Here is a 12,179-nt window from a genome sequence, read left to right as displayed (position 1 = left end):
CAGGCCTGAAAGAACAACTCCTAAATGACTGTGTCCAAGGCCCCTGGGCTAGGACAGAGTCCTAGAACTGGCCTGCCAGCTCCTGCAGTTCTCCAGGCTTTCCAGGGACACGGAGACTGGTGACCTCCTTTCCTTGTGTCCCCTCCCACTCAGTGTCCCTCACGTCTTTCTAGAACCATTTTATACCCCCCAAAGCAGGGCAGTGGACTTTATTATTTTCCAGACAGCGCCTCTTATATTCCAGGATGATCTCAAATTTACTATTACTGAGGATGACCTTGCCTGTTTGTAAAGATTATCGGTCAGAACCACTAGCTGTTTGCAGTGCAGAGGATCCAACCAGGAATTTAGCGTATCCTAGGGAAACACTCTACTGAGCTACATTCTCAGCCAGCAGAGGAGGATCGTATACAGAACCCATAGTCCCGCCGGCCGCGCACGCCTTTAGTCCCAGCACTTGGGAGGCAGAAGCAGGTGGATCTCTGTGAGTTTGAGGCCAGCCTGGTCCACAAGAGCTAGTTCGGTGACAGCTAGGATTGTTACACAGAGAAACCCTGTCTCTACCCCCTGCCAAAGAATCCATAGTCCCTAGGCAAGATGACACGCCTTGGTTTGATCATACCTAGTGAAGGAACCCCATAATCACAGATGGAGAAACCCAGGCTTCCCGAGACCACAAACCGGATAAGAGGACTTGCTAGGATTATGGTTAGGTGGCCTGTGACCCAAAGTCCTTTGAAACTCTGACCCCTAGGTTATCCCCATTACACAAGCTCAGAGATGGCAACAGGGGCCAGACCAGCGCACGGTGCAATGAGAGTCAGCAACGAGGACTTTTTCGGGGAACTTTTCCCATTGAAAACCTGTTCCCTGGCGGCCACGGGTGATGTATGGCTGGAGCTGATGAGAATCGTGCGGTGGAATGGAGACCGGTGACGCGGGCGACTCACGCGGGGGCAGCGCGGCATTGAAATTCCGCGGGGCGCAGGAGGGCGGCGTAGGCCCTGACACGGGCCGGGTAATTGATCTGGAGGTGCCAATTTGCAGCAACTAAATATTTGGTTTCTGCTTCTGCCTGCTCCGCGCTCTGCTCAAACAAACTTCAATTAAAAGCGAAAAGCAAGCGTGGAGAGGCTGCGCGCCCGGGTCCCCGAGGCCGGATCGATGGCACCCAGCCTGCGGGCTGCCGAGAGCCTAACGGTGGGGCGGGAGGCACCGCCTACAAGAGCAGAGCCGGCGCCCTCTTTCGGATCGCTGAGCACTGGGCGCACGGCCCAGGAGAGCCAGCGCCAGAGGATGTCACTAGAGCCCAAGAGTACTAAACCATGGTCACACTCAGGACGAATAGCGGCACCCCCGCCCCGAAATCTGAGCCTGCACACTCGAGCTGAAGCCTTGGGAAGAAGGACTCCCTGGGCACTAACCCTGTTTTCCGGATGCATTTCAGAACTTGGAACATGACCTCATGTGTGTTTTCTTTACATCTTCTTCCCGTCCCAGGTTCATCCTCCCTGCCCACGGCTGCCCATCATGTCTAGCACTGGGTGGGCTGAAGTGCTGTAGGTGCCCAGCCCTGGAGGGGAGGAGAGAGAGGTTTGGAATTGGGAGAGTAGCTATAGCACGGGGTAGAGGATGGATCACGGACAACTTGTTACAATTCTCCTGGGGTTGCAGACAAATGGCCACTCACGGGGGACTGGGGTTCAGTCTGTTTTTGCCCCTCATGGACCTTCCGGGCCCTTTTGGGGAGAGTGCTGTGGTAGAGAAGGGGAACTCTAGTGGGAGAGGGGGCAGAGGCTCTGGAGCATGGGCAGGCAGAAGGAGGACTGGTGAGGGAGGGAACGGGGTTGGCAAAGGGGCATCCAAGTGAACACAGATCTTGGCAGGTGGACTGAAAGCGGCTTGTTCTTTTCTAAGAGCCAGCGGCGGGACCCATTGGCAGAGGGTTTGGGGAGGTGAAGAGGACCCCGGAAGGTTGGGTCACACCTGCCCTTCCCCATTTGCTAATTCAGGCTATTCCAAGCCTCCCCTGCTCCCTCCTGGAGCCTAGCGCATCATTCCTGTGTTCTGATATCCCTTCCCTGGGTTTCCTCAGCTGGGGCTGGCTGCAGAAGTCCAGGTTCATTAGGCCAGTGAGAACTAGTTTCTAGGCCCTCAGGTGAGTCCTGTAGGGTCCCCTGGGCGCCACCCATCCCAGTCTCTAGTACTCTCTGGGGTACAATGGTCTCATCCGTGTTTTTCTGGGTTTTTCTGTTTTTGTTTTTTTCCATCTCCAGGCAAACCCCTTGAAGCACATACTTCACCTCGGGAACCATTCTCACGGGCCTTTAGCCTCTGTGTTTCTCTACAGCTTGGGGCTCCAATTCCCCCACGAAAAGGCTGGATCCAAAGCTCTAGGTAATACTGAGGAACAGCCTGGGGCTGAAGTGTGCCCAAGAGCCTCTCCACCCACCCCTTCCCCATGCTGCCTGCTGGGTGGGGGGAAGATGGGAGCTGCTACTGCTGGCTTCCTGCCTTCAGCCCCTTCCCTGCTTGCAAGCTAGACGCCTGCTCCCTTGGACCCCCCCCTCACACCCCCCCCAGAGCTGAGCTGTGGAGCAGAATGATTTCCTGTAATTGGCCAGCAATCCGGCTGCCCGAGTTGTTCTATCGACATGCTGGTTAGCTGGAAATTGTATTGGAATCTGAGCAATGGAGAAGGGAGGGGAGAAGGTGGTAGGGAGCAAGGAGGGGCAGCTTTGGGTCTCAGCTAGGAGCTGCTCTATCTGAGAGTGGAATGTAGGAGCCACCAGCCAAGCTCTCCCCTGTATCTCGTCACCTCCTCCACTTGGCTTTTCTCTGGCCATCGTCAAGGGCCGTGAGTGGCCATCCATGTGACCCCTCACCTGTAGTCACGTCGTACTTCCACTCCTGGAGCTCAAGCGCCTTAGTGAGAAGGTCTACTCAGGAAAAAGACCCCATCCCTCTCGCACCCGGTTTCCCCCAAACGTTCTCTTGTCCTGCCCCTTGTCCCACAAGGACAGAGAAGGCATCTGAAGCGTTGCCGGTAACTGTTGGATAAAGGTGTTACTGACAGACGTCCACCGCTGGGAATCCAGGATGGCGGTCGCCGCTTGTGGCTGCCTTCACCGCCACCTGTCTGGAACCATGTGGACTTGAAGACAACAGAGACTGTGCTTTGTACAGAACAAAACTGAAATTGACATTGGGCAGCTTGGACCAGGAGAGGAAAGTGGCTTTAGGGGACTGGGCGCATTCTTCAACCCTTGTCAAGAGGCAGGTGAGCATGTAGTCCCCACAGACATCCTGCTGCTCCTCTTAGGGTGATGAAGCCCAATCTGGAAACTGTGGCCCAAGGATTGGAGGAAGAGGGTAGAGATATGATCTGTGTAACCCTGAATTCTCGCTTTAGCTTCTCTAAGGCTGGGATCACTGTCACGCACTACCACGCCCAGATCCCATTCCATCTGCATCTTCTTAAAGGTGCTCTCGGTCAGGGGGCATAGAGGTGGCCTTGGTTTACCACCCTGAGGAATATAGTTGAGAAGGGCACGGCTTTCCAGATCCCTGCTCGGATGAGTGCTGCCACCTGCTGGCCATGGGGGAGGACACCTGCTCTGGAGAAGAATTGTGCTCCAGGTGTCCAATTAGGCACTGAAGTTGAAGCAGTAAAGCAAGACTTTTTCCAAAGCCACCTTGGTCAGCATGTCAGCGGGGAGTATGGACTGGGGAGGGGGGCAGCTGCGGGGCTGTCAGGGCCAGTGCATAACTGCCTTGGCTTCTGCACACCTTCCAGACCAATGCTCTGCCACACTCCGCATCAAATTTAGAGAGCTGGGCCAAGAAAGAAGTAACTGCTTGAATGTCATGATTTACAACGGGCTTGACACTGTCCTCAACTTACCACGCAGAGAGCAAGGCAAGGAGACAGAACTGGGCACCAACACTGGCTCTGCTGTTCCTCCTGACAGGAGACTCAGCTGTGCAGTTCAGAGCCTGTGCGACCCAGACCAATGCCCCTACTGCCCTGCAGTGCGTGTACTTACTGCACACGGTGTGTCCATAGGAAACAATCATTTCCTTGACTGTTGGCTCACAGGGTACTGCGGAGTTCACAGCTTCTCCCTTTGTCAGGTTCTGCTGGACCCCATCCAATTGAGGGAGCAGGCAGCCCCCCTCCACCTCCCCACGGCCCTGTTCTGCTGCTTGGAAATGTGCCGGAGCTAATGAGAGGCTGAGGTGTAAGCAGCTCTGAGAGGGGGCCACTGCCACACCCACGTCAGTCCCACCCATATCTGGCCTTACTGGGCTGCTGGGAACAAGATCTGCACCAGCAGGTCCACAGACACCGCAGGGAAGAAAACAGACCTGTGGGGTGAGCGGATGTGATCTGCCCAGCACCTCTACTAGCCTCCTCAGTGTGAGCAGAGGCCAAGTGGAATTCACTGGACATTTCAGACCAATTCCATTTATTGAGCACCAACGGAGAGCAGGCTTGGTACACTAGAGCGGAGACGAGTCACACCTGCCATCTACAGGATACAGTCTAGGAGAAGCCAGTTTCTTGTTGATTATTCCACAATGGATTACGATAAAACATGGGGTGCCTGACCAGGGGCCACCAGGGGTAGGGTACTGCAGGCAGGGAGCATCTGGGGGAAGGCACAGAGATTAGATAGCATGGGGCCCAGGGAATGCAGAAGAGCACAGGGCTCAGAGGCAGTGGTGGGAGGAGGTGGTGGCACAAGCTGGGTCTCTCCAAAGGGCTCTGCCTCGGACTAGTCACAGCATCCCCCAGACAGGAGTCAAACTGCACCCTGGCAAAGGGCTTCAACCCAGCAGACAGTTCTGTTTGAAAGCCTTCAGTTTAGAAGGATTTGCTGTGGTCCACTAGGGACTTTGTGGTCATGATGGAGCAGATGCTCCAAGAAGGTTCAAGCCCAAGAAACTGTTGGCTACATCGTTGTAGCCAGGGGGATGGCCACAGAGACCACTGTGTCCCTGCCATCGTGAATACTGTTCTGATGGGACACTATGGGGGTGGTGGGGCTCTAGGGTGGGCGGGAAGGGGTACCTGACCGTGGGCTTCCTTTTGCTCTGAGTTCAGACTGGATACACTCCAGAGTAAGGGCCAGTCCCAGCATCAGAGTGAGTGTAGTGGTGAGGACATGGTACCTGACTTAGGTCTCCAAGGAGGAGGCCTAATGCTTGCTGTCTTGCTGTACCCAACTAGGGAGAAGGGAGAAGGTAGCGGGTGAGCAGGTACAGGAGGCTGGCGATGCCTGCTAGGCCCGTCAGGAACCCGAGCCTCAGTGGCAGATACTCCATGGAGCGTTCCAGCTTGGCATGCAGGAGAATGACCTGGCGTCTGGTGAGGCTCCACTCGCCCGAGTTGTCCAGAACGTGGTTGGCCATGCGGGCCTTGTCCTTCAGGGGCAGCTGGGCATTGATTCTTGCCTCTGCGTCCTCGCGGCTCAGGCTGTTCCGCTTCATCAGCCGTGCCAGCTGTGTGTCTCGGTCACTAAGGACAGGGAAAAGTGCACTGTTGACCCCAGCCTCCCTCTCTGCAGTAAGATTCACAAGTGGACAGCGAGGTAAGGTCCAGCTTGGGGGCACAGGTTAGGAGGCATCTTCCCTTTGGAAACACCCTCTCCTACCTGCAGCCACACTGTCAGGCTGAGACAGGTCCTAGAGAAGAGGACCGTAAGCCCCATTATAGATGGATGTGAACCACCATGTGGGTGCTGGGAATTTAACCTCAGACACCTAACAAGGGCAGACGGGGGTGGGCTGTAGCAGCTGTTTTCTATAGTCCAGGTCTGTCTGTCCACTGGCCTGAGTTTCCCTCTATAAAATGAGATGTTTACCACTCCAGGCCTTTGTCTGCAACTCGAGAACAGAACAAAGCCAGACGGTAGTGAGTCTCCTCTATGAACATTAGCCTCGCTATACAGAGGCTACAGTGGCAGAGAACACTCCAGCTTTAGCCATGGCACGTCTGTGGCTGGGCAATCTACAAGAGAATGGAGCTGGCCGGCAGCTGCCTGGGAGTGCACTCTTCCAAAGGTGTGGTGTGGAACCAAGAGTCTCCCCGGATGGAACAGCAGAAGAACAACAGCCTTCCTGGGGCTGTGGCAGTGCATGCCAGACCCTGCTGATGACTGTTTTTCTTTACTCATTTCACAAGCCAATTTTTTCTTAAAAACATTAAGGACCACATTTAGGTCCAAACTGCTCCATGCTGGGTCACAAGGTCCAGAGCCTTCGGTGACAAGCAAACAATCTGACCTTCCCCTTGCTGATCCCTACAGACTTTTTGTTGTTGGTTTTTTGTTTGTTTGAGATAGAGTTTCTCTGTGTAGCCTTGGCTGTCCTAGAACTAGCTCTGTAGACCAGGCTGGCCTTGAACTCACAGAGACTCTGCCTCCTGAGTGCTAGGATTAGAGGCATGTACCACTACCCAGTTGGTTATTTTTTAAAAAATTTTACTTTTTACATGTGAATGCTCTGCCTGCATGTACACCTGCACGCCAGAAGAGGGCATCAGATTCCATTATAGATGGATGTGAGCCACCATGTGGGTGCTGGGAATTGAACTCAAGACCTTTGGAAGAGCAGACAGTGTTCTTCATCACTATCTCTCCAACCCCTAGATTAATTTTTAAAGAGGTTTTTTGGTTTTTGGTTTTTTGAGACAGGGTTTCTCTGAAGAGATTGATTTTTATTTTATGAGTATTTTGCCTACATGTATATAAGGGCATTAAGGATGTGCTTGGTGCCCATAGAAGCCAGAAGGAGTTGTACCCCTGGGACTGGAGTTATAAATATCCCCAGCCATCCTGTGGGTGCGGGGAACTGAACCTGGGTCCTCTGGATATTGAGTGCTCTTGACCACAGAGTCATCCCCGGAGCCCGATTCTGTCATTAAAGCACCGAGAATCCAAGGACTTCATAGGGCCCTCCTGGTCTCGGCTGGCATCCTCCACAAACAGAATAAAGAGCCCAGAGAGGCTGGGATATTCCTGGTTTATATGGGCAAGGCCTGGGTTCTATTCTATCTTCATCACCACAAAAAGCAAACAGGAAGAGACTGAAGGCTTATGTGGGGAAGCACAGTCCTATGACGAGACCGCCAGGCTCAGGGGGTTCAGACTGAGTGGCAGCCCATGAGAGATCTGGGTAAGGGTATGGCACTGAGCATCCCAGGGTACTAGGAGCTTCCTTGACAACCACCTTGTGCCCAAAATACCTGCAGAGCCAAGGCCCACCTAAGTGTCTGCTACATTGTGACATCCGGGAAGTTTCTGGGAAGAAGAGACCCTGTGCTTTGTCTATTCTCACCGCAGGAACTCTGACTCGTTTTGTCAGCAGCTTGATTCTCCTGTTTGACACACCTGGATTCTGATTTGCTTCCTGTCCTGGGGAATTCTGAGAAGAAAGCTCTTTCCTTAGGTTCTTCTGACAGTTACATCCACACAGCTCTGCCCACAGGTGATCCCAATGGGTGATCGCCAACACATTCTGCAACCGCCTCCACTTCCACTGTCTCTCTAAAACTCAGGAGTGTCCATCTGCCATGAATACTCCATGTTGAAGTGAAAACATGAGGCTGTAAACACGGAGTGTTTGGAAAGCTGTGAACTTCTCTAGGGTGAAGGAGGGAGTCACTGAGTAAGGGGGGGGGGGCTGGAGCAAAACCAGACAACTCAACGCTAGTGTCTCCACGGCCAGCAGGGGGAGCCCTTCCCAAACACTAGGGAGGCCTGGGGACTCTCAACTCCTATTTGCCCCAGGGTCATCAGGATCAGGACAGAAAGAAGTTGGTTTCTGTAAGCCCGGGCACCACTCCATGGGACAGCGTAAGGGATGTGTCCCAGGCACATCTCACCCTAGCTGTCTTTTCCAGCCCCCATCAGCCAGGCCGGGCTCCACACTTACCAGTACACCACCACTGTGTGCTTCATGTACTTAAGCAGCTTCTTGGTCTCGAACAGGAGAGGGATGTCCAGAATCACGTAGCGGTACCCTGGGGAGAGGATGGAAAACTCCCAAGTTCAATTCTGCAAGGGTACCAGGAAGGATGCTTGTGACTAGTCCCTGCCATAGAGAAGGCCCCAGCAGATGAGAGACCTTCCAAGGACAGACATACCCTGAGTGCCAGTCAGAATGGCAGAGAAAATAACTTCTGGCTGGCTGACCAGGGAAGACCTTGGAGAAGGACTGGCATTTGCGCTAGCTTTGAAAAGCCGGGAAAACGTGGATATTTGGAGTTCACGAGGACCAGCAGCACCCACGAGCCGGGAGGGTCTGTGCAGACCAGGTGGAGGTCTAGCGCACAATGCAAAGGACACTAGGTGGTCAGGGTAAACCTTGACCTTCGACCCCTGAGACAAGACATAGCCAGGGTTGTCCGCAAGTGGGAAGAGTTTCTGGGAGATTCTGAGCCTTTCTTCCCTATTTGACCTTACACTGGCTCAAAAAACCCAAAGCATAGGCCCTTTCCTGGAAGCCAGGAAGAGTCGGTGGCTACCTCTGCAGCTCTCTGTGAGACCTGTACTATCTCAGAGCAGCAAGGCTGAGTCGCATTGACTACAGGGCTCCCTCAGTAGAGAAAAGGCTGGAGAGAGACAATGTGTTCCCACACTGTGAATGGGCACATCCCTGACAGTTATGTGTATTCCTGCTGATCCTTGTGCCCTGTGTGGGCAGCAGACTAAGGACAGGGAGTGAGGCTGCTCAGAGACCCGGGACCTGGATGGTATCTCACTCCAGACATTTTCAACCACAGAACCACAAACCAGCTGCTGAGATTGGGGCTCCCACGACCCGTGGCCCAGGAACCCTATGAACAGCCCTGGTTGAGGAGGGCACTGGGTTCCTGAGCTCTGCGGATACACCTGAGTTTGTAGTGCCCTCTGTGACCGCAGGTCCTTAACAGACTAATCTGTGTATGAATGAAAGGAACACCGGCTTCACGGGTGATGGGCAGGATTACACGAGCTCCGAATGCATGCGACACTGAGCAGCAGCCAAGACCCCCAAATGATGGAGGTTACTGCTATTGTTCCTGGGAGGAGGGAGGTTGGCATCGAGCCTCTCTACCTCCATCTCACCCTCTCCAGCTCAGAGCCAGAGAAAAGGCTGGATCCTCCCCGGGCCTCTTATCTCCCTTTCCTGCTCCTCTCCCTCCCTCCCCCTCCTTCCTGTCCTTTCTCCTGGGTCCCTCTTGGGAGCTGGAAGCCAGCTCTTTGGTTCACCGGTAAAGGGCTGTTCAGCTGTCACATCTCCCCGGCTTGATAAGCCCTGAAACTGTCCTGACTCTATTAAGACATCCGCCTACCTAGGCAGAGACCTCCCCAGCAGCTGGTGATCTTATCTGACGTTTGATTATACCAGCTTTGACAGTTGTATTTGTTATACTCATCAGGGAGGAACTGGGGCTGTGGAAGCCACAGCTGTCGTCCCCATTTTTCACCTTATCGAGCTGAAAAGCTTTCTGGCTTTTATTTAAGTGGTGGTGGTTGGGGAGGTGGGAGGCTGGGTAGATGACACAACAGGAGAGCTTTGGAGCTAGTGACATTATCCAAAGCTTATTTCAGAAGGGGAAGCCACGGGTGCCTGCAGTCCGGCAATGTACGCAGGGCTGGCCTGGGAGCAATGCAAAGGGCAGGAATGAAAGGCAGAAGGGCTCGGCCAGGCGGGGCGGGCAGAGGGGAGCAGGGGCCTAACTAAAGATGGCCTGGCAGACACTGGGGAAGGGCAAACGCAGAGTGCAGACTCTTCTTGTAGAGGAAGAAGGATGGCTGAGGCAAAGTGTCTCAGGGACAAATAGCAGGAGGGGGTTTAGAGCAGCAGGGTCAGGAGCCAGCTCCAGCCTTCCCAGTGCTTCAGGGATGGAGGGGTAGGTTTGGGTCAGTAGTATAGATACCCTCATCACATTCTCTTAGAGGGGAAGTATTGACCAGAGAGCTTTAGGGAGAGGCTCCCTACCCGGTACACAAGAATCTGAGTCGTGAAGGCTAAGGGGCCTGGCCATGGTCACAGTGGGAAAACTTGAAGACAACCAAAATGGACCCCAGGAAATGCTCTCCAGGAAATAGTCCCCATATTATGGCTGACAGGGGAGGGGGCCACCAGGCCTTTTCTACTCAGGGACACAGACTAGAGGCCATATACCAGAGGCTGGTAGGAAGTTTCCAGGACCTACGCTAGCTTCTCTGCTCTCCCATTTCTTCTGCAGAGCGAAGTACCAATAAAAAGTATAAACTTAGTAGCCTAGATAACCAACCCCCTACCCTGAACCACTTCAAATAGAGAAAGGCCTTATAAGGAGGTATCTGTCCCCTTCAGTGCCCAAGTTTAGAGTCTCACCTCGGAGAAAGTACTTGAAGGTCTCCTTCATCATTTCCTTGCGGATCTCAGGGTGGGTGATGGAGTTGAGGAGCTGACGACGGTCAGGCTGGTTAAAGATCAGGTCCCCAAGGACCTTGCGGTCGATGTCGCCATTCTCCAGCAAGACTTCAGTGCCAAAGGCCTCTACGATACGCCGATGAGCAGGGTACCCTGGCTGGACAACTGTGGTATGAAGAGGATGGGTCATTCCACAAGACCCCACGTGACCAGAGGCAAACTGATGAGGGACCAGGACTATTTCCTTCAACTGGAGCCAAAGTAAACCAAGGGAATAAGCAGATCCCACAGAATCCCTCAGGCCAGCAATGGAGCCGAGTGTGGGAGGACAAACTCTTAGGGAGAGCGAAGAATAAGCTGAAGTGCCTTGAGACAGGCAATCTAGTCAGGACCGGCTCACTCTAGGAACACCCCAAAATAAAGAGGAGGCTGGTGGAAGAAAGGAAGCACAGGGGCCGCACTCGGGCCCCCTCCCAACTCACCGTGCCGGGCAATGACGTCTACATCAATCACAGCACAGCCCAGCTGCTGGAACACCTGGATGACGGAGCTCTTGCCCGAGGCAATGCCTCCTGTTAGGCCCACCAGGAACATCTTCCCAGGAGAGAGAAGACAAGCAGAGAAGGAGCCAGAAAGCACTGGACAGTCGGCACACTTGCCAATCAGCTGCTCCACCAGGCTGGAAAAACCTGTTGTCAAGAGACATTCAGGCCTGGTCAGCACAGGGCCACAGGGCTGAGGGACGGGAGACAGCAGGTTAAGCAGGGCCCAGTCCTGGGCTGGGGGAGCTCTGGGGTTGTTTCTGAGAAGAAATTTCCAGCGCTGTGTGTTGGTGTGGGCTGGACATTAGGGCTTGGTACATGCTAGGCAAGTACTGCTCTAATAAGCTATTCCCCGGGGGCTTATTCATGTGTCTTGTAGGCCTTGAACTTGTTATCTTCTGCTTCAGGTTTCCAAGTACCTGGGATTAAATAAAGGTCTGTGCCACTATTTTCAGTTTCTTTAAACCTTTTTTTTTTTTACACTTTTATTTTTAGTGTGAGTATATGTTTTTCTTAGTAGGGCTTGAAATCTATCAGGACCACTTTCGTTAATTTGCAGATTTATTGCCCTAATTACACTTTGCCTGGCTCACATGGGAATGGGTTTGCCCCTCCTGAAGACACAAACAGCAGCCACTTCTGTGTGGTACAGAGAACAAGAAACCAACCCACAAGTTTATATCTGCCTGGCTCATTCTCACATGGGTCAGGGGTGCAGAGAGGCAACTAAAGAATGCCACATTTTAAAAGTTACCCTGAGATAGGTAGTCTCCCTTCAACAAAAGGGAGTTAAGGACAGGGTTCAATTGTATAAGAGAAACTTAGACCGTTTAGCTGAGGCTTTGTGACAGAGAATGTGATATCAGTGTCTTGGTCCCCATGTCTCCAATGTCCCTCAAACACAGCTTCTCAACTAGGTGTGCCAACACAACCCTATAATCCCAGCATAAGGACATGAAGACTGAGCTATGTGGTGAGTTCCAGGACAACATGGACTACAGAGTGAGACTTTATTTCTAACAGAGAACAAAACTAAAACAAGAGAAGGGCTGGGGGCCCAGTGAGCTGGCTCAGCAGGCCACAGTGTCTGCACCAAGCCTGATGGCAGAGGCCCACACGGTGGGGGGACTGCAAACTGCCACTCTCCAGTTGTGGCCCACACAGTGGGAGGACTGCAAACTGCCACTCTCCAGTTGTGGCCCACACGGTGGAAGGACTGAAAACTGC

The 12,179-nt window shown here is 53.3% G+C and overlaps 1 protein-coding gene across 2 annotated transcripts in view; it reads right to left on the bottom strand.

Annotated features, from left to right (window-relative positions):
- Window positions 1–4,449: 4,449 nt before the first annotated feature.
- Dcakd (dephospho-CoA kinase domain containing) overlaps window positions 4,450–12,179 on the bottom strand; it is a 39,669-nt gene continuing 31,939 nt past the window's right edge. For both annotated transcript variants that reach the window (XM_005369086.3, XM_005369085.3), the window contains exons 2-5: window positions 10,893–11,099; window positions 10,372–10,575; window positions 7,939–8,026; window positions 4,450–5,521 (exon numbers count right to left, since the gene is read on the bottom strand). In XM_005369086.3, coding sequence (XP_005369143.1) covers window positions 5,230–5,521; window positions 7,939–8,026; window positions 10,372–10,575; window positions 10,893–11,004 — 696 coding nt within the window. In that variant the 5' untranslated portion in view covers window positions 11,005–11,099 and the 3' untranslated portion in view covers window positions 4,450–5,229. The remainder of the gene's footprint in view (window positions 5,522–7,938; window positions 8,027–10,371; window positions 10,576–10,892; window positions 11,100–12,179) is intronic.

The sequence above is a fragment of the Microtus ochrogaster genome, unplaced genomic scaffold, assembly GCF_000317375.1.
Source record: "Microtus ochrogaster isolate Prairie Vole_2 unplaced genomic scaffold, MicOch1.0 UNK44, whole genome shotgun sequence".
Classification (NCBI taxonomy): domain Eukaryota; kingdom Metazoa; phylum Chordata; class Mammalia; order Rodentia; family Cricetidae; genus Microtus; species Microtus ochrogaster.
The sequence above is the reverse complement of the archived record's forward strand: the minus strand, read 5'-3'. Positions and strand labels throughout refer to the sequence as shown.